At 38.9% G+C, this 27,614-nt stretch overlaps 2 protein-coding genes across 12 annotated transcripts in view; both read right to left on the bottom strand.

The window, feature by feature from the left end:
- The window catches only part of ccdc6b (coiled-coil domain containing 6b), a 37,629-nt gene extending 21,911 nt beyond the window's left edge, over positions 1–15,718 (bottom strand). The window contains exons 1-5 of the mRNA XM_079801611.1: positions 15,407–15,718; positions 4,863–5,012; positions 3,115–3,243; positions 2,923–3,026; positions 2,509–2,669 (exon numbers count right to left, since the gene is read on the bottom strand). Coding sequence (XP_079657737.1) covers positions 2,509–2,669; positions 2,923–3,026; positions 3,115–3,243; positions 4,863–5,012; positions 15,407–15,640 — 778 coding nt within the window. The 5' untranslated portion in view covers positions 15,641–15,718. The remainder of the gene's footprint in view (positions 1–2,508; positions 2,670–2,922; positions 3,027–3,114; positions 3,244–4,862; positions 5,013–15,406) is intronic.
- Positions 15,719–19,928: 4,210 nt separating this feature from the next.
- The window catches only part of ank3b (ankyrin 3b), a 250,423-nt gene continuing 242,737 nt past the window's right edge, over positions 19,929–27,614 (bottom strand). For 3 of the 11 annotated variants that reach the window (XM_079845616.1, XM_079845619.1, XM_079845621.1), the window contains 5 exons: positions 27,398–27,484; positions 25,749–25,832; positions 25,485–25,622; positions 22,724–22,806; positions 19,929–21,170 (listed from right to left, as the gene is read on the bottom strand). In XM_079845616.1, the coding sequence (XP_079701742.1) occupies positions 22,741–22,806; positions 25,485–25,622; positions 25,749–25,832; positions 27,398–27,484 (375 nt within the window). In that variant the 3' untranslated portion in view covers positions 19,929–21,170; positions 22,724–22,740. The remainder of the gene's footprint in view (positions 21,171–22,723; positions 22,807–25,484; positions 25,623–25,748; positions 25,833–27,397; positions 27,485–27,614) is intronic. The other 8 variants (XM_079845625.1, XM_079845617.1, XM_079845618.1 and 5 more) reach the window with 5 other exon arrangements.

The raw sequence follows: 27,614 nt of genomic DNA, 5'->3' as shown, positions 1-27,614 counted from the left end.
AGAGCTGCTGTGCGACTTCTACAGTGCAAAGATGGATCTTTTGATGCTGATTTAATTAGATTGGTAACAGTCTGATTGTGTCGTATTGCTCTAACTGAATTTATTGTTTAAATTAACATTTTAAAAACAACTTTTCTATTTTAATTGAAGAAATTGACAAGATGATCCATATATTTAATAAGATTAGAAAACATTAGATTAGATTAGATTCAACTTTATTGTCATTACACAAGTACAAGTACAAGGCAACGAAATGCAGTTTAGGTCTAACCAGAAGTGCAATAGCAGCAAGTGCAGGATATACAATGTTTGCATAAGTGCAGGACATGGATATGTACTGAATATATATAAATATATATATTCAGTACATATATATAAAACATTGCTCTTGTAATGGTAAAAATGCCCCTGGACATTAATTTAAAGGGACAAAGATAGTCCTGTAATGGGGAAGTTATAATTGGAATGCGTGTTATTGATCAGAAAGTGCTCCTACATTTTTTACTGTGCTCCTAATTTTTTTAAATTAGGAGCACAAGTGCTCCTCAAGAAAAATGTTAGCGTAGAGCCCTGTGTAGAGCGCATGTAAACGCACACAAAAAGTGGTTTCATCATACAGTTATAACTTTTAACTTTAATGTGCCAGTTCCATTTTATTGAACCATTAATGTAACTTAGTGATATATTAAATAAAAAAATTAATAAAAAACAGCTAATTCAGAAGTCAGTAAATTAAGCACATTTGACAGTGCTGTTAACTGTAGTCTTCTTTACCAAGAAATACTATTAAAATCTCCCCCAGGACTTTATAATATAATATGAAAAAAATTACACTGAGATGGTTCTTAATGTGTTCTTGTACAGTCATTTATTGGCGACACGCAGCATTAAACCATCTATATTAAATGTTTGTTTATTGCTTATGAATTTCCAAGATTTTCTATATCAGGGGTTTATAAACGTTTTAATGGCAAGTATCCCTAAACAATCCCCTTGTGAGATCAATTCTTTATTAGGCTTACACTATAATACAATTATAATAGCCTATAATATAAAAAATAATGGAACTAATATTATATATTATAGTATATATAGTTTTTTTTCTTTTATAGTTATCTAAACATCACTGAAACCCAAACCACACACACACATCTATTTAAACTGATGTGTGTTACTTTGGTGTTTAGAGTTTGCACGCTACACTTGGTGGTGGGTGTAACTGTAAACAGTGTAACTGTCTGTTTTGTTACCATGCTTTGTCCATCATCTGTTATTTCCACCAGTTAATCAAGCCACTCTTCTTTAAAACATGATGAGGTTTTATTCCACGTCTTCGCAGTTCTCGTTGCCTCTCATTTTGAGCTATTTGGACCGCAAACACAACTCACTGCTGCGTGCTCACACGTGACATCATTGTCTTTCTAAGAAGCCTGTAAACCGCATCCACCGGTTCTAACACGATAGCGATACTAACTCTATAGCGGTAGAACAGAGCACTGCAATTATTTCTCATTTAAACTACAATCAAATGGATTTCTCCCCACATTTTGCGTCTTTGTCTATCGTCTGCAAGGCATTTTATTCTTTCGCGCAGCTTAGAGGGAACATTGCTCCTAAGCCTAGTAATGAATGTTTCAGGAGCAGCACGATAATCTCACGCTTTTTAGTTTTTGAGTGAGAAAGAACCATATTCATCTGCACATCACACAGAGCTAGCCTGATATCGTCATACTCAGATTCTAGTCAGAAAATGAGTCTGATACTGCTCCATTGGGCTGATTATGGGGGGTGTTTCAACCGAACCAGGAAAGAAAATGCCTCTGCACTCAATTGGATAGACTCACAACCAATCAGAGCAACGGGGTAAGTGACGTATGAGCGCCGCATAGTTGTCAACAGAACTCAACTGCACACACGCTGGAAAAAAGTAGAAGATGATGCGTGTAAAAGATCTTTGCCGGTGTTGTAAAAAATAATTTAAGGATACATGGAGTACTTACCAACACGGTCATCATTTTTGAGAGAAATAGTAAAGGTGAATGCATATACGAACAAGTTCAACAAATTCAACCCAAGCGCTCTTTGGTGACGTCTGACGTGGATGATTACGTTACTATTGATCATCTGTCCATCATTGTATAAAGCCCGCCCTGACAATTTCATTGGTCCGAACAGCTTTGGTTTGAGCATAGTTGCTCCACAATGGATCAAGTCCAGACCGAACTTCCCAACCTCAAATGTTGTGGGCGGGGCTAAGTTCAGCTGGCATCCAGGCTAACACAGAGCCGAGTGTTAGCAGTTTTGTTTTTTAACCACTAGATGGTCTAAAGATACATTGTGTACCTAAACTTTGATGAAAGAAACATTTAAATATTCATTATAGAATGAATGCCATACATTAACTTTCTTTGAAGTAAATAGGCTCAATTTTTATTTCATGGTGTCAAAGGACAAAAAGACTAATGTACTGTTACTACGGTAGATTGTGGTAGAAAGACTGGTACTTACGCTGTAATTCTGAAGTGCGGAGGTTCTTCTTCAGACGCTCCACCTCACTCTTAAGGAATCTGATGTGTCTCATCATATTCTCAGGTGAGTCGATCTCCATGGAGATGTCTCTCGGGGACGGAGGAGCAGAAACTGGCTGGTCAAGCTTCTCCTGAAGAATCCTGGAGGGGTGGAACCAAACAGACCTCTAATTCCCTTTCATTTAATCTAACCGCTATAATTCAGGAAAGGAAATGTTTAGATACAACTGTAAATACACAATAAACCTATTAAACGCAAAAGCAGGTGTTCAGCAAATGCATGTAGGGCACTTTAAATATTCAAAGTGGCTTCACTATGTTCTCGGTTACAAAGTAGTGTTTACATTTCTGAGGTGAGCCGTGGCAGTGTTACTGACAACAGAATAGCACTGGCCTTTTTTCTGCTTCCAGTTTGTCCATGCGTTTCCATAGCCGATTCACAAGAGCTTCTTGTTCTTGCTCTAAAGTGTTTTCCAAGTCGATCTTCTCACGTCTGAGCTAAAAGAACACAACAAAAATTCAAATGCATGGACAAATTTGAAAAGACTATTTTGGGACTCACTGATCAAAAATGCAGTGGAGTTACCTGCTCTAAGGTGAGCTGTTTGGAGATTGTGTCGTTCTCCAGCTTCTTGATCTTCTTCATCAGTTTGTTCACTTGAAACTCTTGTTCCTGTTCTAAGTGCTGCTCCAGTTCAGCTTTCTCATGTTGTAACTGAGCAAGAAATGGAGAATATGGACTTTAAATTTTCATATTTAAGCTCATATTTATTATGACTATCAAGCCTCATATTTATTATAGAAAGTGACAGGAATCATAAGGACTTTAATGGTTCTTTAAGGGATAGTTCACCCAAAAATAAAAATGTTGTCATCATTTACTCACCCTCAAGTTGTTCCAAACCTGTACGAGTTTCTTTGTTCTGCTGAACACAAAAGAAGATATTTTAAAGAATGTTTGTAACCAAGCAGATAGAGCAACCATTGACTACCATAGTAGGGAATAAAATACTATGGTAGTCAATGGTTGCTCTATCTGCTTTGTTACAAACATTCTTCAAAATATCTTTTGTGTTCAGCAAAACAAAGAAACTCATACGGTTTTGGAACAACTTGAGGGCGTTTCATTTTTGGGTGAACTATGGCAACTTATTTATACTTTTTAAACGCAAAATGTCATTGTATTGGTTTGAGGTCCATGTTTAAAAATAAATAAATAAATGAATACTTTCATTCTGCAAGGATGCATAGAATTGATCAAAAGTGACAGTAAAGATATTTATAATGTTACAAAATACTTCTATTTCACACTCTCTATTCATCAATCTTAAAACTTAAAAAAAATTTAGAGTTAAGTATTTAGTTTCCTCAAAATAATATCAAGCAGCACAACTGTTTTCAACATTGATAATTAATAATAATAATAATTTTTTTTAGCACCAAATCAGCATATTAGAATGATTTTGAAGACTGGAGTAATAATTCTCAAATGTAAGCTTTTCCATCACAGGAATAAATTACATTATACAATATATTCAACTATAAAACGTTTATTTAAAATTGTAATCATTTTCCACAATATTTTTGTTTTAACTTTTTTGATCAAATAAATGCAGCCTTGGTGAGCGTAAGAGACTTTCAAAAACATTACAAAACTTTTGAACAGTAGTGTATAAAGTCAGTAATTACACATTTTGAAAGTAAACATCATGAAAATTACCATTTTTAATTAAACCGCTTTCTGATTTCCAGCCTTAGCTTAGGAGTCTTCATTTTCACAAAGCTGCGACCAAAACTCAACGTTTAAACATCAGTAATGAAATATGCAGAGTCACGTGACAATATGCTTCTCTGCAGCTTTCTCTTCCCCACTCAATCTCTGCCTCTTTCTCTCATGTTCCACAGGAAATTGAGGACAAACAGAATTCCCTCAACTCTTTAAGCCATAAGAAGTTGGCTGAAAAACGGCACTGCTGAAACAGTTCCCCAAAAGGGCATGAATCACTACCTCTAAGGCAGATGAACCTCAAGAGTGTGGTGGAACTGGAAAGGGACTTTTGAGGAAGTTATTTCCTAGGTAGGTGAGCTCAGAAACAGCCATATATCACTATTAATAAGGCTATGTGTATGTTTAAATTATCCTAGAAGGCTTGGTCAAGACATGAAAACAAGCTCTGTCTGCACACGATGGTGGAAACCATCTTATTTTACTTATCATGCGCACTACATTTGCTATGCAAGATTTGCTCTTCGGAATCACTCAAAGCTCTTGGTAAGGGAGTCAAATGTAATCATGTTAGCGACAGACACATCGAACGACAGCCGAGCACTTACTTGCATGAGTTTTCGAGAGAGCTCATTCGTGAGGAACTCCTCCTCCTTCTCATAGTTGACTGCTAGTGTTTCTTTCTCTTTCTGCAGGGCCTGAATCTTCTTGAACAGGGTGTTACTGATGAATTCTTCTTCTTGTTCTGCTCTCGCTTGCTAAAAAAGATGTTTTAGAAAGCATAACAATGTTAGTCTACTACAGCAACTGAGAATACATCAGTAGCTGGTAATAGTCATTTCATCAGGACTGTACGTTAACTTTTTTTGCACATAGCACCGGTGCTACAAATTTGAGCACAGGTCAGCACAAGTATAAAACGTACGTTACATCTCATAAAACAACCACAAGTAGCACAGATCCTCACTTAAACAGGCAGGTGACTGGCAAAAGGACTGATGATGCTCATACAGGGCACGCAAAATCCAACCCTTAACAAGAACACATTTTTTAGACAAACATTTTCTTTCTTTGCCCAAAATGGCAAATTGCAAGAACGTAGCACTGATTGCTTAACATCTTCAATTTTGTTTATATAGCCCAATTTCTCTGACTACAATCCAAACAACGTCCATTTACAATTCAACCTCACAACAACATTAAACTTAAGTAAAATTCAATTTAAAAGATCTACATTTCTCATTTTCATTAATGGAGATAACATGGAAAATGTGCCACGCATAATGGCCGATTTCTGCCACCTGTTGGTAAACAAGCACTTAAAATGAAAATGGCATGAAATGACCATTAGAATCTTGCCTGACAAGCCAGACCCACATCAAGACGTTGGGTCTGGGAACACACCATTGGCAGGGCTCAATCCGAGGGGCGGGATAAACGGTTGTCTTTCAAATTCCCTCTGCACACAATAGGATAGCGCTACAACCAACCAGAGCAACGAAGAAGGTGAAGCGGAGCTAGTTTATAGATTAAACTTTCACCGTATCCGGTTGGCAAAACTCCAAACACATCTTCCTTTTTTAAGAATGACTTCAGTGCCGTTCTTTTCTCAAAGAAAAGCTTAACTCCAAGTCTTCCAGAGTCGCGGCCAAAGCTGATTCGAAAGACCACTGTTCACCAGCGTCTTTGTTTACGAGTAGCACGCGGAACGGCCGCAACTCTACCGTCATTCTGTTAAGCCCGCCCACCGACTGTAAACACGATGTGATTTGCCTGACCAGAGTTGGGTTTTTCCAGCTCGCAAGCCATTATTTTCACAGATTATTAAAAGACTATTATAGCAAACTTTAGCACTTTTATTGTCCTTAAGTATGATGGAAAGTACAGGAAAAGTCACAAAGTCTCATTTTCCCCCAATAAGCAAGAAGGGTTGATACTTGATAATTTAACTACTGTAACTGTGATTCCTTGAAAATACAAAATAAATAAACAATTTAATTGTTAATACCAATAATGGAATACATTATTTGAATAACTTATTGTTAAAATTTTTTTTTGAATATTTTTATAGTCTTTATTTTCCTAAACAGTAGAAGCTACTGTGAGCCAATACAGACTCAAGCTTTGTCCAGTCCGTTGCAATGGTTATCACTGCCAATTATAGCAATTTCAGGAGGGACTCTCATAAGAATTGATCAGATACACCCCCATAATTAAATGTGTTTTTTTCAGTAGCTGGTCGTCTGCACGACAAACAAAAGTTCTCCCTAAATTATGAATGGATTATATATAGAAAGCGAGAAAAGAGTGTGCCTGAGGTCACGCAAAACTTTAAACTTCACACCAAACAATGAATCTCATTTCCATCATACCTAAGCTTTGGTTTTATGATGAGCGGATTTGCCGGTGTTTAGGTCTCAGCCAGTTAACTTGCACTAAACAAATACTCTTGTTTTTGAAGGATATTGAGCGGGGTGCGCATGTGGCACCGACTAACCTCACACACGAACAAGCGGCTGTTTTACACACATGGAAAACTGTATCGCACTGTACACCCGTTAGTAATGTCAAAAATATACATATTTCAATTCGTATCGATACTGAAATATCTGAAACGCCTACAAAACTCCTTTTCTGCAGTATTGATACACTGATACCAGCTGTGCGTTTTCACTCTCTCTTCTTTCCGCCGACAAATTGACACACACCCGCCGCCTCTCACTCACTAATTTAATTCGCTCCGGTTAAATAGTTGTGTTAGAGGGTCTGAATTTCAATTTGACTCATTCCTGCAGACAAAAGCGTGGACACTACTAATCTATATAAGTGCCTCGCACATAAAGCCACCTCTCAAACAGCTCACGAGTACCAAATTGAGTTCTTTTTCGTGGCTTATAGCACTTAGTCAAATACACACAAAATTAGGACTGTCGCCATTATTTTGGTAATAGAGTAATCAGATATTTTTTGTGGTAATAAAAATAGACCCAAGCAAAGAACTAAGCTTTTAAATGATTTAAAAGGTGCACCATGTACAATTTTTTCAGTAAAATATCCAAAAACCACTAGGCCAGTGTTATACATGTTGTTCAGTTGAGTACTTACAATATCCCAAGTGTTGAAAATTGCTATTTTAACCAAGGAACTGGGACGTGTGAGGTAGTCGCCTGTCGATTGCGTCATATCTGAGTTACCCTCGGTTTCCGGTTTTTCTGTTAAGCCCGCCCACCGACTGTAAACACGATGTGATTTGCCTGACCAGAGTTTGGTTTTTCCAGCTCGCAAGCCATTATTTTCACAGATTATTAAAAGACTATTATAGCAAACTTTATTTTCCTAAACAGTAGAAGCTGCTGTGAGCCAATACAGACTCGAGCTTTGTCCAGTCCGTTGCAATGGTTATCACTGCCAATTATAGCAATTTCAGGAGGGACTCTCAGAAGAATTTATCAGATTCACCCCCATAATTAAATGTGTTTTTCAGTAGCTGGTCGTCTGCAGGACAAACAAAAGTTCTCCCTAAATTATGAATGGATTATATATAGAAAGCGAGAAAAGAGTGTGCCTGAGGTCACGCAAAACTTTAAACTTCACACCGAATAATAAAACCGGTTTCCGGTTTTATTTTGCAGAAACGCTTTACTCTTACTGCAGTGTGCAACAAGCGTCATAGCAGCCACCGAGCGAACGCACAGATTAACGCCATAACATCATTTTCAACACACTCAAACGTATCCAATATGATAAACAGAGCTGCGTTACCTCATACTCATGACCAGAGAAGAGGAAATGGCGACTGTGGCATAATAAAAGTCCCGTGATCGTGAGGCGTGTGTTGCTTTCATCTTTTTAACAATCGCTCCAGCGGCCTTGCTCAGCTCCACAACACTCGGTCCTGCTCTGCTTCATACTACAGTAACGTTAATAATCGCATCCATGAACATGATTTCTGTCCGAGTCCTATCCTGATACTTTTCCACCGGCTGTGAGGTGAAGACCACATGTCCCAAGATTCTGCGCTCAAACTTGGCGTCATCAAACTACGCCTTTGTTTTGAATAGGCAACCTCTAGCGGACAGAAGAGTTACATAGTGCACCTTTAAATTGGGCTACACAATAATAATGAGGCAATCATATTTGGTTCAAATAAAGTATCAAACGCAAGTAATCATAAGGTTTCATTGAACAAAACTGTTAAAACCTAATATATATAAACAATCATCATGTGGTTATGCAACCATATGTTCCTGCCCGGACCCTCAGATCTAGAAACGATAACTTGCTTGTTATACCCAAGTATAAACAGTCTACTGTGGGTGGTAGTGCTTTTAGTGTTATTGGCCCCAAGCTATGGAATAAGCTGTCCCTGAATCTTCATACCGCACCTACTCTCCAGACATTTACGTCTCAACTTAACTTAAATAGAACTCATCTATTCTCTATGCTCAGTAAATAATTATTTTTATCTCTACTTCTCTGCCTTCAAGTGAACTCACACTTTTTCATTTTATGTTATACGACTTCTTTATTGTATTTAATGTTCTCTTTGATTCTATATCTTATGTTAATTATCATCTGCTTGTTTATTTGTAATAATGAAAGGCGCTATAAAAATTTTTATATATAAGCTATAAAAGGTTCTTGAAAGGCGCTATAAAAATAAACATTATTATTATGTAAATTGTGCATTATAACAATTGCCTGAGGGCATCAACGGGTGGCATTGTTACACTTTAAAGCAGATCAAATCCTTGTTTAATAATGGCCAAACGACATTTAATTCAAATGTTTACTCTTTAATATCTGGCCACTTCTTTATGATAGAAATGCAACAGCCACTGTCATTTCTTGAACAAGAATATGTGGACATCAAAACTTTAAAGTGAGGGTTTCAACTTTTATTTTGAAATCGTGATGAACAGTTTGCGTATTTAGGGACATATCGATGTATTCTCCTGTGTTGGTTTATAAATGATTTACCTTACAAATCTGATTAAATGGAGCATGTTGCGCAGCCAGATGAACGTTATAAGCAACCCAAACTCACAGCATATACAGAGATGGAGTTTGAGATGCGCTCCATGCATGTAAATGATAACAGTTCATGTGGTGCAGCATTTAATGTGAATGGAGACGCTCTGAGACTCATATAACCTACATGCATGTAAATAATTAAAGCGCATATATATTAAACCCGCAGGCATATATTTATTTACTTGAATCGCAGCCTTTGTGAATTCACAATAGTACTATGTCATAATTAGGGCTGGGTATCGATTCAGATGTTCCGATTCGATTCGATTTCGATTCGCAAGCTCTCAAATCGATTCGATTTCGATTCTCGATTAAATTTCGATTCAACTCAATGAATATAGATTTAATTCAAATAGCCTACTATATTTGTGAACAAGTTTACAAGTGGGTAATTAAAAAGAAATTAGCCACAAACCTGTATATTAAACTTTTTATTTTAGGTACACTTGGGTAGGCCTACGGGCGGCAGTGGCTCAGTGGTTCATGTAGGTTGTCTACAAACCGGAAGGTTGGTGGTTCGATCCCCGGTTCCACCTGACCAAGTGCCGAGGTGTCCATGAGCAAGACACCTAACCTCAGCTGCTCCCGACGAGCTGGATGGCGCCTTGCATGGCTGACACCGCCGTCGGTGTGTGAATGAGTGTATGAATGGGTGAATGTGAGGCAAATGTAAAGCGCTTTGGATGGCCGTAGGTCTGTTAAAAGCGCTATATAAATGCAGTCCATTTACCATTTACCATTTACATTAAAACAGAACCCATCTCTATATTTCAAATGCATACAATTATGTTAAATACAATACAATTTTGTTTTATGGATATTTTGATACACTTATTCTAAAACATAAAAAGGATATTGGATGATTTTCAGCAATTTTCAGTAAAGGACAAGCATTTCTTGCGATTTAGCCAACCGTCATTCAGACTCTGTCCGTTTTTATGGAGGCTTTTTCCTCCAGGGAAGCTTTGATTCATGCCCTGGATGATGCATTATATTTCGTCACTATCTGTTATTTGCGTGCCTTCCTTAGATGCGATTGCCATTCGATTTTATCTTAACGACAAGCATATGCGATACCGGACAGGATCGACTGGAAACCCCCGGGGAAAAAAAAAATCTATTCTTGGCCTTGAGAATCGATTTTGAATCAACCACATTTTAAAAAACGATTAATCGAAAAGTCAATTTTTTTGCCCAGCCCTAGTCATAATACGGGGTTTTAAACGGGTTTTAATACATTGTGCAGCCTATGATCTAATAATGCAGTTCGCAGTTACTTTGGACACGGGTAAATTGCAATCGAGGAATCATAAGATTGATGACATATGCCCATGACAGCCCTAATCCCAGGCGAATCATAAATCAGCACATACAGGGAGTGCAGAATTATTAGGCACGTTGATTTTCTGATCATATTTTTTTTCCAGGCACATTTGACCAATTCCAAACCACAGTAATCCTAATAACTACTATTGATTTAGTATTTAATAATGTATAAGTGATATATAATTGTTCATGAAGGCTGGAAATGAAAAACACCTTATATTCAGGTGTGCAGAATTATTAGGCATGTTTTCTTTTACAGATAAATTGAGCCAAAAAAGAGATTTAACTCAGACTGAAAAGTCAAAAAGTATTAAATGCCCATGAGAAGGATGCAATACTAATGCAATACTAGACATTGCAGTTAAGGCGTGACCATTGGACAGTGAAATGCTCGTTGGGTCAGCAGGGTCAGACAAAAACATGTGGCGGAGAAAAGACACCTATTAACCGCAAAATAATTAAGAATTAAGGTGAAGAATTAAGGGTGAAACCATCAGGAACCCTTTAGTCTCCAGCGCCACCATTTTCCAGAGCTGCAACCTACCTGGAGTCTCCAGAAGTGCAAGGTGTCAGGATCTCAGAGACTTCAGTTAGGTAAAGAATCCTAAAAAATGACCCCCACTAGATAATAATCACAAGCTGAAGTGTTGTAAAATACATGAAGAAGGTTTTTTTATAGGCTTTATGGACAGATAGGTTGAGAGTGACTCTTGAAGGACCAGCACCACATCCTCTAGTACCACTGTTTGAAGAATTCATCTTCCAGAATCTGGCAGTACGTTTTGGGAGTTCATTTTAGTCCATCCTGAAGTCCGTTTTGCAGAGATAAACTAACTAAAAATGAACTCCCAAAACGTACTGCCAGATTCTGGAAGATGAATTCTTCAAACAGTGGTACTAGAGGATGTGGTGCTGGTCCTTCAAGAGTCACTCTCAACCTATCTGTCCATAAAGCCTAAAAAAACCTTCTTCATGTATTTTACAACACTTCAGCTTGTGATTCTTATCTAGTGGGGGTCATTTTTTAGGATTCTTTACCTAACTGAAGTCTCTGAGATCCTGACACCTTGCACTTCTGGAGACTCCAGGTAGGTTGCAGCTCTGGAAAATGGTGGCGCTGGAGACTAAAGGGTTCCTGATGGTTTCACCCTTAATTCTTCACCTTATTTCTTAATTCTTTTGCAGTTAATAGGTGTCTTTTCTCCGCCACATGTTTTTGTCTGACCCTGCTGACCCAACGAGCATTTCACTGTCCAATGGTCATGCCTTAACTGCAATGTCTAGTATTGCATTAGTATTGCATCCTTCTCATGGGCATTTAATATTTTTTGACTTTTCAGTCTGAGTTAAATCTCTTTTTTGGCTCAATTTATCTGTAAAAGAATTAAGCCTAATAATGCCTAATAATTCTGCACACCTGAATATAAGGTGATTTTCATTTCCAGCCTTCATGAACAATTATATATCACTTATACATTATTAAATACTAAATCAATAGTAGTTATTAGGATTACTGTGGTTTGGAATTGGTCAAATGTGCCTGGAAAAAAAATATGATCAGAAAATCAACCTGCCTAATAATTCTGCACTCCCTGTATTTTAGGTAGTTCACAATTACTGAATTAGTTTTTACAAGCATAAAACTAAATGTCCTCTCTTAATAATGAATGCAGCACGAAAGACCTAAAAGCATGAAGTTTGTTTCTAAATGCAGCTGCAATGATTTAGAAAAACACAGGAGATGATAAAAGCCGGGCCTAGGACAACATCATGAATAAAGAGAAATCAAAAGGCATTTCAGGACAATGCTTTGGTTATGATTTATTTTTTAATTTACAAGCCAAGTTCATCTGACTTTTAGAGACGAGAGACCAATTTGCAATGTGCTCCAAAACCCCAAGTGAGTTACATATAAGGAACTGAAAGTCTACTGTCTAACAGAAAATATATTTCTACATATAAGTGTAACTATGTAGCCATCTGCAGACCGTAACCCTGAGAGAATGGGAAGTGCATTATGATGATGATGATGGAGTCTACGTAGATAAAATAAGGATGTAATAAACCTGATAAAGCCACCCAATCTAAGACCAACTGCTTTTTCATTTTTAAGCGTACACAAACATATGCTCACAACAAACAAGAACAACTGTCAGCAGATGATTATCAAATATTAACTAGCAACGAAAACAAACTGATGACAGATTGTACTGTACTGTGCTTTATAGTCCTGTCATACCAGTATATCATCAATATTTCATGCTCACAGTTTAATCAATCCATCATTCAGATGTGATGGCTTACGTGTACTATATTGTAGATTTAGGTTTAACCCTATAAAGCCTACATTATCATATTTGATACTCAAATATCTAAGGCCTCTAAAGTATCAATGTGATCAAAAATGTGCAGAGAAGACTGTTGTACACAATCTACTACGTGCCTTCGGTCTTCTGATTGATAGTTTATACTTTTAACAAGTAAAAAGCCTTTTAGTAGAATACTATAACGTATCCCCTTCAGGTTGTGGTACATGTGTTTTTTTTGCTGTGAAGTTTAGGATTTTTAAATTCAAACAAGAAAAACTTTTATATTGTTTGTTAAATTTCAAGATGAACATTTACTGAAGCAACTTAGGTTTACTTGGTTATCCATACATACATTCTTTTTATTGAAAAATCATGTTAAAATGTGAGCATCAATCATGAGACAAGAACGTTTTTTTTTGTACATCTCTCAATCATCATCGTATTGCATTTCATTGTACACTATATTGCCAAACGTTTTGGGACAGCTGCCTTTACATGCATATGAACTTTAATGACATCCCATTCTTAATCCGTAGGGTTAATATGGAGTTGGCCCACCCTTTGCAGCTACAACTCTTCTGGGAAGGATTTCCACAAGGTTTAGGAGTGTGTTTTTTTGACCATTCTTCAAGAAGCACATTTGTGAGGTCAGGCACTGATGTTGGACGAGAAGGCCTGGCTCACAGTCTCCGCTCTAATTCATCCCAAAAGTGTTCTATCGGGTTGAGGTCAGGACTCTGTGCAGGCCAATCAAGTTCCTCCACACCAAACTCCCTCATCCATGTCTTTATGGAGCTTGCTTTGTGCACTGGTGTGCAGTCATGTTGGAACAGGAAAGGGCCATCCACAAACGGTTTCCACAAAGTTGGGAGCATGAAATTGTCCAAAATGTCTTGGTATGCTGAAGCACTAAGAGTTCCTTTCACTGGATCAAAGGGGCCAAGCCCAAGACCTGAAAAACAACCCCACACCATAATCCCCCCTCCACCAAACTTTGCACGTGGCACAATGCAGTCAGGCAAGTACCGTTCTCCTGAACTCGACCCAGACAGAGAAGTGTGATTCGTAACTCCAGAGAACACGTCTCCACTGCTCTAGAGTCCAGTGTTGGCGTGCTTTACACCACTACATCTGACGCTTTGCATTGCACTTGGTGATGTAAGGCTTGTATGCAGATCCTCGGACATGGAAACCCATTCCATGAAGCTCTCTACGCTCTGTTCTTGAGCTAATCTGAAGGCCACACAAAGTTTGGAGGTCTGTAGCCATTGACTCTGGAGAAAGTTGGCGATTTCTGCGCACTGTGCACCTGAGCATGCACTGACCACGCTCTGTGATTTTACGTGGCCTACCACTTCGGTGCTGATGTTCCCAATTGCTTCCACTTTGTTATAATACCACTAACAGTTGACCGTGGAATATTTAGTAGTGAGGAAATTTCACAAATGGACTTATTGCACAGGCGGCAACCTATCTCAGTACCACGTCTAAATTCACCAACCCATTCTTTCACAAATGTTTGTAGAAGCATCTGCATGCCTAGGTGCTTGATTTTTATACACCTGTGGCCATGGAAGTGATTGGAACACCTGAATTCAATTATTTGAAGGGGTGTCCCAATACTTTTGTAAATATAGTGTCCCACAGAATTACAACTACAGAGCTTGGATCACAAAATTAGGCATAAAACAATCTTAAGACATTATTGCGAGATATAGAGACAATAGATTTTTTATATGCATTTTAAGTAGTCTGCTATACTATTATAAAGATCTCATTGATTTATAGAAAAAGCTATCAGAATTTTTTTTTTCAGATTGTTTAATATTTTGTCTAAAGGTCTGATAAATTGGTCTATTTAAAAAATAAATAAAAAATATTATTTATTATCTAACTTGGGCTTTGGTCAGGCTTTACAGGGTTAAAATTAAACTACCATATATATTGAAGATCAAATATTATTGTAACAATCGTTCTCCAATTGACACATTCTACTGTATTTAACTGTAGTGTCACTTAAAAATAAGACCAAGTTCCAATGAACCGTGTATTTTATTCTACGTCTGTTTACTATTTATATAGACATTCATTTAAACCAAGTGAGTTATCAAAATGAGGCTGAAATTCCCTGCGTAAATTACTATCCCGAATTAACTCAATTTTCTACTGCTAGCTTATGCTAAGATTGACATTTCAATGGTAGATTCTTATACTCTAAACACAACCAAAACTTCAGCAGAGTCAATAAAATGGGACTAAAGGATGTTTAGTAATTACATTTTTAAAATGAACAAGGCATAACGGGAAATATGGGACAATAAAAGCTAATCAATTAGCACATTAGCTTTAGAGAAGCGTAATTGCACCGTAACAGCAACTGTAAATGAGTTTAATAACACACTATTTGAACTCGTTTAGTGTTTGCTTCCATATTCATTCAGGTAAATGAGTATTATAAAAAAACACAGTTGTGAATGACTCACTATGGTGACACTGGCTTTGCGCAAGTCTCTATTCTCCTCCTGCAGAGCTTTACACTTCAGTTTAAACGTCTCGAGCTCGATCTTCAACACTTTATTCTCTTGCTGTAAAGATGCCAGGCGGTTCGACAACTCCTCTAGACGGAATGAAGAGATGAGAATGGAGGAGGAAGAGGATGAGGAGCAGTGAGGGGTGGCTCCGTCCGTGTCGCTCTCACTCGCACTATCCGCCATCATTGAGCATCAGCGTGTGTGAGTCAGTGAGAGGATGAGGAATAAAAATACTGCTGTAGAACGTGAGTCGCTACTCGCTACAGCGACCTCTACTGATTTGATTCATTATAGCGAATCGGTTCGTTCAAACGGGTTGTTATGGAAATGGGCGGGGCTTAGAGTTCTGTCTGAGACACTATTTTAAAGGTGCAGTGTGTATTTTTTTTTTTTTTGCAGTGTGTATTATTTATGATTGATAGAAATGCAATATAATATACATAACTATGGTTTCAGTGGTGTATAAAGACCTTACATAATGAACCGTTATATTTTCATTACCTTAGAATGAGCCATTTTTTCTGCATACACCAAGGGTCCCCTTACAGTTTAGTCGCCATTTTGCACCGTCATGTTTCTTCAGTAGCCCTAAACGGACAAACTGCTTTACAGAGCGCTAGCTAGTCTCTGCTGTCTCAGCCAACATCTTTGCCCTGAGTCGGCCACCGTAATTTCGAAAGGGAGGAGTGAGCAATGGGCGTTTGCAATTCACAACCTCACCACTAGATGCCGTTAAAAAATCGACATTGCAACTTTAAAGGGTAACTAAACCCCTGCTCAGAGCTTAACTCCACCCACTGGCAATTTTCAAAAAATGCTGGAAAAGTGGGCAGAGCCCGGCGGACACAGAGGGGATGAACCGAGGGCGGGGCTGAGCGGAGGGTGTGCACCTGAGACCCGCAGTGACGGATTGATTGACAGCTGTCAGACTCGCGAGTTGCAAAGATGGAGAATGACTGGAGTGACGCCAGCTTTGCAACAGAGCGGTCATTTCTCCTACCTTCACCTGAAGTGGAGGAGGGTGGATTGTCTGTAACAGACACAAACCCGGAGCCTTATCAATGCGAGCCGCTGCTCAAACTGCGTTAACTCCCGATGCCGACGATGCTAGTGAAGCAGCCGCGCAAGAGAACTGACCTAATCTATCTGCGTCCGCGGCAACCACTTGCGTGTCAAGGTTTGAAAGTGCGTCTCATGTATGAAAATGATCTTCTGTACACATGACGGGCAGCAATAATCTCGCAAGAAAAGCCTGACGTGTACTGACAACTGCATTATTTAACCTTATTTTCTTCAATACGATGTTAAAGCAAGTGTCAAGTGAGTTTCATTCATAATGTTTACTTCATGTAACATGACAGTTCATACTGGAGTGAAGCCGTTCTCATCGTGTGATTGGGGGAAACATTTCTGAGGGCGTGGTGAGCTCATGCTAGGGGCGCGGATAGTGAGCCGTTGGAGGTACCATCCTACGTCACGATGTACCACAACGTCCAATAGGAAAATTCAACTGCAGTAGCCACCGTTCAACCTTAAGAGGGCAGCACTTTGGCGGTTTTACACCATATTTTATAGAATTAAAACACTTTATACTCAAATGTCAAAACATTTACTCGAATCAATGAACAGCATTAATAAAGCCCCAGTATTACAGATCATTAACTAAAAAAAGTTGGTTTAGGGTTTAGTTACCCTTTAAAGGGTTAATTCACCCAAAAATGAAAATTCTGTCATTAATTACTTACCCTCATGTCGTTCGACACCCGTAAGACCTCCGTTCATCTTCGGAACAGAAATGAAGATATTTTAGTTGAAATCTGATGGCTCTGAAAGGCCTCCATTGGCTCAATGGCACGGTTCACTCTCAAGACCCTTAAAAGGTACTAAAGACGTCGTGACAAAGTCCATCTCACTACAGTGGTTCTAAAATAACTTTATAAATCGGCGAGAATAGTTTTTGTGCGCAAAAAAACCCTAAATAACGACTTACATAGTGATGACGATTTCAAAACAAGGCATCATGAAGCTTCGAAGCGTTATGAATCAATGAGCCGAATCATGATTCGTGTGTCAAACCGCCAAACTGCTGAAATTTGGCGATTCAAACTAATGATTCGACTCGCTGATTCATAACGCTTCGAAGCTTCATGATGCCTTGTTTTGAAATCGTCATCACTACGAAACTAGAAAAAAACATTGTCTGATTTTTAAAGAATTTATTTGCAAATGATGGTGGAAAATAAATATTTGGTCAATAACAAAATTTAATCTCAATACTTTGTTATATACCCTTTGTTGGCAATGACAGAGGTCAAACGTTTTCTGTAAGTCTCCACAAGGTTTTTACCATAGACCGTAAAAAAATATGGACGACGCGACTTCATTGACTTCCGCTGACCATAGTTGAAGCTTTATGCCCGCTCACGGCGCTGACATCTTGGGACCGAGTCTGCGCAGTAGCGATCTCGGGACCGGAGTTGCGCAGTAGAGAACAGGAAGTAGAGGCGCGATTATCAAAAGCCCGCCCACACTCTCACAGATGCAGAACAATTCATTATGTTGGTGTGAAATAAACAGTTATAGAAATGTAGAAATTAAAGCTAAAGCCCCAATCTCCTCCCAAAAATCCTGAAAAAAGTCTGTTAGTGCCTCAGTGACAACTTCACTCAGAGAAGCCGTCAATCTCAGCTGTCAATCATGACGTCACACCCCCCGTTTTTATAGCATCACATAACTCACTAAAACTAAACTTATTTAAAAAACGAACACTTGAAATGAAATCATCGTAATAAAAACTGCCTAAAATGACAGAAACCATCTTTAGGAAACAATTATTTGAAGTGTAATTGAATTGTTTAGTGTGTCTCGCGTCCATTCAAATACATGGAGGGGTGGGGTTTAGGAGCTATACTGGGACCAACCACCGGGGGGCGATCGAGGCTCGGAAGCTTCAGTTTCTGACAGGAGCACTACAGGCTTGGTTTTTACACACTGTTGCTGGTAGTTTGGTCCATTCCTCCATGCAGATCTCCTCTAGAGCAGTGAGGTTTTGGGGCTGTTGCTGGGAAACACGGATTTTTAACTCCCTCCAAAGATTTTCTATGGGGGTTGAGATCTGGAGACTGGCTAGGCCACTCCAGGACCTTGAAATGCTTCTTACGAAGCCACTCCTTCGTTGCCCGGGCGGTGTGTTTGGGATCATTGTCATGCTGAAAGACCCAGCCACGTTTCATCTTCAATGCCGTTGCTGATGGAAGGAGGTTTTTACTTAAAATCTCAAGATACATGGCCCCATTCATTCTTTCCTTTACACGGATCAGTCGTCCTGGTCCCTTCGCAGAAAAACAGCCCCAAAGCATGATGTTTCCACCCCCATGCTTCACAGTAGGTATGGTGTTCTTTGGATGCAACTCAGCATTCTTTCTCCTCCAAACACGACAAGTTGAGTTTTTACCAAAAAGTTCTATTTTGGTATGACATTCTGACATTCTCCCAATCCTCTTCTGGATCATCCAAAAGCTCTCTAGCAAACTTCAGAAGGGCCCGGACATGTACTGGCTTAAGCAGGGGGACACGTCTGGCACTGCAGGATTTGAGTCCCTGGCGGCGTAGTGTGTTACTGATGCTAGCCTTTGATACTTTGGTCCTAGCTCTCTGCAGGTCATTCACTAGGTCCCCCCGTATCATTTTGACCCCACAGGGTGAGATCTTGCGTGGAGCCCCAGATCGAGGGAGATTATCAGTGGTCTTCCATTTTCTAATAATTGCTCCCACAGTTGATTTCTTCACACCCAGATTCAGTCTTCCCAGCCTGGTGCAGGTCCAGAATTTTGTTTCTGGTGTCCTTTGACAGCTCTTTTGTCTTGGAAATAGTGGAGTTTGGAGTCTGACTGTTTGAGGTTGTGGACAGGTGTCTTTTATACTGATAACGAGTTCAAACCGGTGCCATTAATACAGGTAACGAGTGGAGGACAGAGCCTCTTAAAGAAGAAGTTACAGGTCTGTGAGAGCCAGAAATCTAGCTTTTTTGTAGGTGACCAAATACTTATTTTACACCATAATTTGCAAATAAATTCTTTAAAAATCAGATAATGAGATTTTCTGGATTTTATTTTTCTCATTCTGTCTCTCATAGTTGAAGTGTACCTATGATGAAAATTATAGGCCTCTCTCATCTTTTCAAGTGGGAGAACTTGCACAATTGGTGGCTGACTAAATACTTTTTTGCCCCACTGTATATGATATAGGGCTGCAATAAAACAGTGTCTGGACAGGGTGATTGTTATTACGGCATTACAGTTATGAGAATGTGAGGGGAAAATGTGCTTAATTATAATGAAAATAATGTCATAAATAATATTGCCTTAAATTATTATGTTTCTTTTGGTGTGGGAATGAATAAGTCCTAGACTGAACATGACTTTCATTATGTAAATGGTGCAATGCTTAATGTTGAAGAAGAAAGAAAACACAGTGAGGGTTTGAACACAATTTATTATAAGCTTAAATAATTAATTTGATCATCCAGTGTATGCTTGTTTTTTCCCCCCCCATACATATGTTTGTTACCAGATCTATCATCCATTAATGCTTGGGTGATTTCTCAACAATGCACCAAAACCAGAGTAAAATTTCCCCAAAACCACAGCAGCCTTGAAAAGTAGTAAAACACTGCTAGGATGATTACAAATGACAGGCTGACAGAAAAACTTCTACATCTTAGAGCCAATTCACGAGAACAGTTAAAAGTGCATCACGGCGGTCGACGTGACACACTCCGGTGAGCATTCGGATTTCAGTAACTGTCACTATCTGTAACTGCATAGGGAAACCGGCGCTGTGATGTGATGGGACACAGTGTATTTTAGTGAACAATGCGTCAGTGGTGGTGTGATACTGTCATCTTTCTAAAAAAAAAATTATAATTAAGCATTAGCAAGGCTGTGAGTGTACGCATTCAGAACATCATTTCCCCGTCTCTTGTGTGTTATGCCATTTAGAAATATCAAAATAAAGTGAATCACATGCATGAAAATATTAGTACTCTGAAGAAGTCTTTGAACAGAACTACAGCTGCTCCAATGTCCGTACCGCTGAGAACCGCAGTAGGTTTAAAAGAAATATCAGTTGTTAAAATCAAGCTGGCTTTTTTCATTTACAAACATTTTCTGCTAATAATTATACAAGTGCATGTGAAGCGTTCCCTTAAAATTGGAATCAGAATTGGTAGTTCATTCCTAAACACTTGCCAGTGCATTAACAATATCGTGGCCCACTTTCAAATTTATACAGTGTGATTTATATACATCATAACAGCTCCGACAGCATTATACACCCCGACGTTATGGGTCCGCGAGGAAAAAAAAAAGTAAGGCGAGTGTTGAAGGTGATTCAAACAAGTCCCTCCATTTCTGTCAACCAGGATTATGTTTTGTGGCCTCTTTGGTCACGCAAGTGCTTGGGCGCTGCCGTGGAGCATCTCGCATCGGACGCCCCCCAGTCGATTGAAACGTCGCACCAACAATGTCTTCTCGACCGTTAGCCATTATTGACAGATTGACAGTTTTTTTTTCATGCTCATGCGAAATCAAAAGTCGTCTGGCTGAAAACCCTTTGTTTTTATGAAAGCTGCAGACACGCGTTCCTCATCCCCTGGCCTTGTGTGCGATTCCAGTGATCTTCCTCCCAGGAAAATGGTTTCGAAACACTTTCAAATCTGAAACACAGTGACATACAGGACAAAAAATTATATTTTTCACAAAGAAAATTTGCCTTGATATATAAGGTCACTTCGCTGCTGTCACTTTAAGACTTGACACACGGATCCATTGTACTGTTACACATGCGTTTTCTTTCTCAACTTTACGTTCACTTAATACGTAACTGACTCGCCATACTCGCCAAGAGCATTTTGACATAATTTTGTGTGTATTTTGACTGTTTAAGGTCAATGAGCAGTGAAAAAGAACTAAATTTAGTACTGAGAGGCAGCTTTATCTGTGCGCACTTTAGGTTTGAGCGCAAAATCTGCGGGAATTACTAAAATGATGCACAATGCACGCAGCCCCATGGTGAAATTCAAGCCCTGTAACAGCAACAATATTCATCCGGAGCAAATGAAAGTGAGGGGAGGCGTGTTTCTGTGTCAACTCGCTGTTGGAGAGATGAGAGAGAAAGCACAGCTGGTATTGTGTATCTATTCTGCAGAAAGTGAGTACTGGAACCGTTTTAGATATTTCAGTATGGATATATATCGAAAAATGTATACTTTTGGCAACACTACATTGCACTTAGTGTATTATTTCAGATGCAGTTTTAAAAGACTACAACTAAAAAATGTATACAGTAGACTATATTATATAGCTTATAATATTCAAGCCGCCAAAGTGATGATGACAAAGTAGGAGTGACTGCTGAAATCCACTGCATTTGGCAGGTTGGCAAGTGTTAATGCCATATATATATATATATATATATATATATATATATATATATATATATATATATATATATATATATATATATATATATATATATATATATATATATATATATATATATATATATATATATATATATGTGTGTGTGTATATGTGTGTGGGAGGGGGGAAGTCAACCCGCATATATATATATATATATAAATGTGTGTGTGTGTGTATCAACCCGCATATATATATATACACCCCCCTCACACACACACACACACACACACATATTTATATATATATATATATATATATATATATAATATAATAAATATATATATATATTAATTTAAATTCAAAATTTAAAAATCTAAATCTAATTTAATCTGGCAAAAACAGAAAGCTTTAGGGTTTGGAAAAAGTAAAACAAAAAATATCATGAACTAAACAACGTGAGAAATATTTATAATCCTGCATTCTTTCTTGGCCACTAATTAAATCAAAGCAAACATTATTTAAGTAAAAAAGTTGTGAAAGTAATTTCATGTTGACTTTAGATGTCCAGTCAAGACCCAAATGACCCTTCAAAACACGTTGTCCTGGTTTGCACACAGTGGCATCAGTAAGAGAACAATTGCACGGACTAATTTGCTGTGTCAGCATGTCATCAGTGGGCTGCTTTTCAACTGGAAAAATCGCTGTAACAAAGCACATTTCTCTGGTGACTATTGTGTTGATGACTATACACAAAAGCTACCGCCTGATCTGGCAGGATTCTACTCTGCTCTGCTTTCTACCCATTGACTTCAACTGACCTTTCCTAGTTTCATGCCTATGGGCTTACCAAAAAGCGCACAACTGTTACGATTGACCCTTTTCCTCCCTTTGTCTTCCTTCCTTCTTCTTGCCCTTCACTCCTCCTCTAGCCTGAAATGACAGAGGCAGATAAAGCATGTTAGAGATGACTCTAAAAGAGCCGTCATACAACACAGTGTCTGGAGGGTTATTGTTTTACACTGCCCATCCATGGTAGCACAAGCAAACTCTATAGAAGAAAAAAAATTAATTAGTCCCAGAGCACATCAACAATGCTCCCTCTTATTTTTGTTCTTGTTGAGCAAAACCTATAGAACTTACAAACACATGAGCAGTAACACCACCTGTGCGGTCAGTCTTAAATGCAGTCAGTCTCATTCTTTACAAAGAAATTTTATACAAATAAATGTCTATATTTTATAAATACAGGTTATATATAGTTTAAATATGACAACTTTCTGAATAGTTTTAGCACGTTATTTAATATGGCAATGCTAATGTATTTGGAAGACTAGATCTGCTACACTGCTGCTGTTGATCATTATAGATACACAGACATGTTGCTATGAGCATGTAAGATATGGTGCTGATGTATAAATAGATACAGTATACATAAATCCTGTAGCAGATCTGGGCAGGTGGAGCTGGGGGAGGTGGAGGGTTCCAGAGAAATTCTGATTAGTTTCGGACTAGCCAACAGCAAACACTGAACACCAGACAATTTAAATGTTGAGCTCTCATTGGCTGCAGGCATAGGCGGAGTGTGTGTAAGGCTGGGGAAGGCTTAGGCCATGGGTCAAAAATAAACGGGGGCTTTGGTCAAAAAAGCGTCTTCAAATTTAAAATAAATGTAGTAATAAAGTGAAAATTCAATGAAAAGGTCTGATTACCGCATTGAATTTAGATCTGCTCATGTTGCATCATACTTCTTGCGCATTTTACAGTGTTGCACACTAAAACCAATCACACACAACTCTGTTGAGTTTAGGAATGCAATGGCCAATCAGAGGCATTAAGATTAGTAATCGCTGAAACACTGGAGATTTGTCTAGTGCACGAGTTGAACTCTGAATTCTGCACTCTTGCGAATACTCTCACATCATAAACTGATACACATAAACAGATTTGGTGAATGTGCTCTTGAGCGCGTCAAAACTAATATAAATAGGCTTTTCTATTTACAAGTATTTTTGCACCGTTGAGCAATGTAGCCAATCACAAACATATCAGATGATTTCTTGAACGCAATGGCCAATCAGACATGTTTAAATGAGAGAATCCCCTCACCACTCAAAATGGAATTTTTGTCCAGTGCGAAGATTGTTATAATTTAACTTGTAACAAAAACGTGTAGACATTATGTAGTCTACAGCTACAGCTTAGAACAGCTTAAGGGATCGCTTTTATGCACGCTTTCTAGGCGATAATACAATCAGAATTTGAGGAAAACCCCTACAGTGTGTTTTGCTGCATTAGGTAAGGCAATGGTAATGCTGTGTTCACACCGAACATGAATTGAGCGTCAAATTCGCTTCTATCACGTCTAGTTGGACGCTTGAACATTTTTAATCCACTCAAAGACACACGTATAAAGTGAGCGTTTGAAGCGAAATAGCTCCGTATGACTGCTCACTGCCAATATCAGTCGTTCGTCCATGTTGAATGAGTGACTCCGGGCGGGCCTCCCCCCGTTTATCACGTCACTTCACCACATGACAGCAGCAAGCAGGCTCCTGATTGGTTAACGCGGTGCGAACAGACACCAAAGTTCAGATTTTTCAACTCAGGCGTCAGGCGCGAATTCACTTCAATGCACAATTAGTGAATGCACTGTGAATGCACAAAAAGTACAAAATAAAATCACTTGCGCAAAACACTCAATTCGCCTCATTCGTGCATCCAGTTCATGCGAAAGAGGCGAATTGAGTGTTTTGCGCAAGTTATTTTATTCTAAACGCGCCGCAGGACTTCCAGATGCGTGTTAACACATCTTTACATTGACTTAACATGGAAATCACTCGCTCCAGACGCTCAATTCACGTTCAGTGTGAACGCAGCATTAGGCTATTTATTATTCGAACTGGCTGCCATGCCAAATCATGGCCATGGTTTGTAAACCTAGCCACTTTAATAAAAAGAGCGCTTATACTGGGATGTGTAGGATGTTGATAGGCGACACGTAACTATTTCATGACATTCTATTTAAATGTGTTTTTAAGGAGGAATCACATCTAGCCTTACCCTAGATTTGGTTCACTCTCCACCTATGGCTGCAGGATCACAAGAGGCCAATCAGCCTGTGCCCTCAAGAGTTTCATGACTGAACTAGATTTTCTTTTTGTGGTTTATTTGTTTTTGTGAGATAACCCAAGATAAACTAGTTGTGGCAAGATACCTGTAGCTTTTATTCTGAAAAGTCAGTCATGCCCATGAGAAAAACAAGACATTCTAAAAAAATGTTATGCATGGTTTGTAGATTTATTTTTCTCTTTCATTTGTTGTAGGATGCAGCCTAAATAAATCAGCATAGCTTTAGCTGAAATTCAAGCTTTTCACCACACATTTTTGAGTGTGCTTTCTCCTCGGAATGTTTTTTGTTTTGTGTGGGAGCAACATTAAAACTGCGCACAGCTAGAGAACACAACACATCAATCAACACACACAGATCAGTTTTCCATTAATGAAGCCACATCAAATCAAAATCTTGAGTTAGATTCCTAATACAACACATGTTTTGCACACTGCAGGCCTACACTAGCATTAGCATCAGCACTGCACACGAATCAAACCTCAGTGTGCTCTCTGTGGGGCCCGGGGCCCCCCTCTTCCTCCTGCTCGGCCCTACTGGCCTGCCGGGAACGCTTCCCACGCTTTCTCTTGCCCTTCTCCTCAACACCAGCTGTGTGACGCACTACTTTACGGATGACCTAAGAGAAGGGGGTAAAGTGACGACTCATGGTACTGGTTTATACCGATACGGGGACAGAGGGAAGAGAACAGATGTTGTAAAGTGAGGAGATGGTGACAATGCTAGGGGTGGGCATGGACATTACTTTTCTGGTGACTATGTTTCCATCTTCGTCTGTGTACTGCTCCTCTGTCATGGTCTCAACAGGGATGTTTTTGGCCTGATCACCCTACAGAGGTGGGATGGATGATGAAACAATACAGATCTTTTACTTTGTTTTGATCTTTGACTCATGAGGACATCTAGAAAATGTGTTAATTTCAATATCATTTGGCTAAAAAAAGAAGAAGAGTGCTTTCATCAGATGTTTTTTGGTGCAATACAATATAAAGATTCAAACCAAACATGCTGATGACAAAGTCATCACGGATGCATGTATTCATTCAAACAAATGTACAAATGAAATTGTCAATCCAACACTACAGGCAAAAAAGGGAAAGGAAACAACATGAGCTAATTGTCTTATGCAGGCTTATCTTTCAAATGACATGCCAAAAGCATCACTCTTTAAATGAGCCTAATCCAGTAAATCCAGCCAAGGGTTTTTTAAATAGTTAATGTAAAATCAAGATGCACAAAATGAATCAATATGTAGCAAAGCTTAATATTAATATGAAGTATTAGTAGTGATGCTTTAGCAAGCACCTTTAATTAAAGGTAGGGTAGGCAAACACTTTTTGTTATACTGGTTGAAACTCTTCACATCCTGATAGCAATCAATAATAGAAGTGGTCTAAATATGAAAAAAATGTACATATATCTTCTGCAGGAGTCTTAAGCTACTTTCTGCGTGCGCGAGGGTTCGCGTGAAGTGAAAATCGTCATCGGAGGGTGTCAGCGGAGGCTCTTTGCGGACATCCGGGTGCCTCCCTTTTTTTTTTGTGACCACGCGGACAAGTACGCCCAATCAAAAAAAATGGGAGGCAAGCAGATGTCTGCAAAGAGATGTCACTAGGCTACAAAAGCACCAAGTGCGCATGTGCTGAAAAAACAACATGAACTTCGAATTTGAAGAGAGGCTCTGTGAAGAAGGGAAGATGCAATAATTTGTGGAGTGAAATTGGAAGTGTGGAGTTTACACAGCGATTTACTGCACGTGTGGAAAACGTCGTCCGTGCTGTCAGCAGCTGTCAGTGTACGCGTCCGAACTGGAGTATAACCGAGGCTTTAGGACCAAAAGTTCCTACTGAACCAAAACAACAAGCTTATGCTGCGTTCATGCCAGAACTACCGTAATTGTGAGGCCTGTGATGTTCAACTCTGAGCGGTTCACATCCTCAGATTTGGATTCATGCGTTTCTATTGCAACACTATCAAAATGAAGGTGATCAGGTGGTACAAGTCAGAGCTCTTTAAGTTTACGTTCATTATTATTGTAATGTTACGTGCTTTGAGATAATTTAACACCAACTCCTGTGACGCTTTGGAGACTCTACTCTGTCTGTGTGCGTTCATGTGTTTTGGAGGAGGCGTAGCTTTTGGACCCCTATTGTTAGCCTCTCCGAAATTACCTACCCTGCCTTTATTAAAAGAAGAGGAGAAGAAAATTAAAAGATGAAAGAAGAAAAACAGATAACAAGCGACACATAAACACTTCAGAAATCACAGCAACTTCTTCATGAAAAGTGGCGGTGTGCCAATCACTTCATTCCCTCTTAGCACACAGACTAAAGCGCACGCAAATTTCGTAGCACACAAACCGGCCCAAATCTACAAGAGTACCACTCATAGTACCTTCAGAATCACTCTCCGCCGATACACTCTGGTGGTGACAGTCTCTTCCTCATCAGAGCTGTATTCATTATCTCTACGTGCTTCCTGCTAGAGTCAGGTCAGCACATTACAGCAGTGCATGAGCAAACAAGCTCATAAAAATTGATTCAGACCTTCAACTAATCTTCATCAAAATTACAAATCTCAAGATTAGCTGGTGACCCAGCCTTGATAATGT

Source organism: Gobio gobio, assembly GCF_949357685.1.
Source record: "Gobio gobio genome assembly, chromosome: 20".
NCBI lineage: Eukaryota > Metazoa > Chordata > Actinopteri > Cypriniformes > Gobionidae > Gobio > Gobio gobio.
Note: the sequence above shows the minus strand (reverse complement) of the source record. Positions and strands in the feature narration are given on the sequence as shown.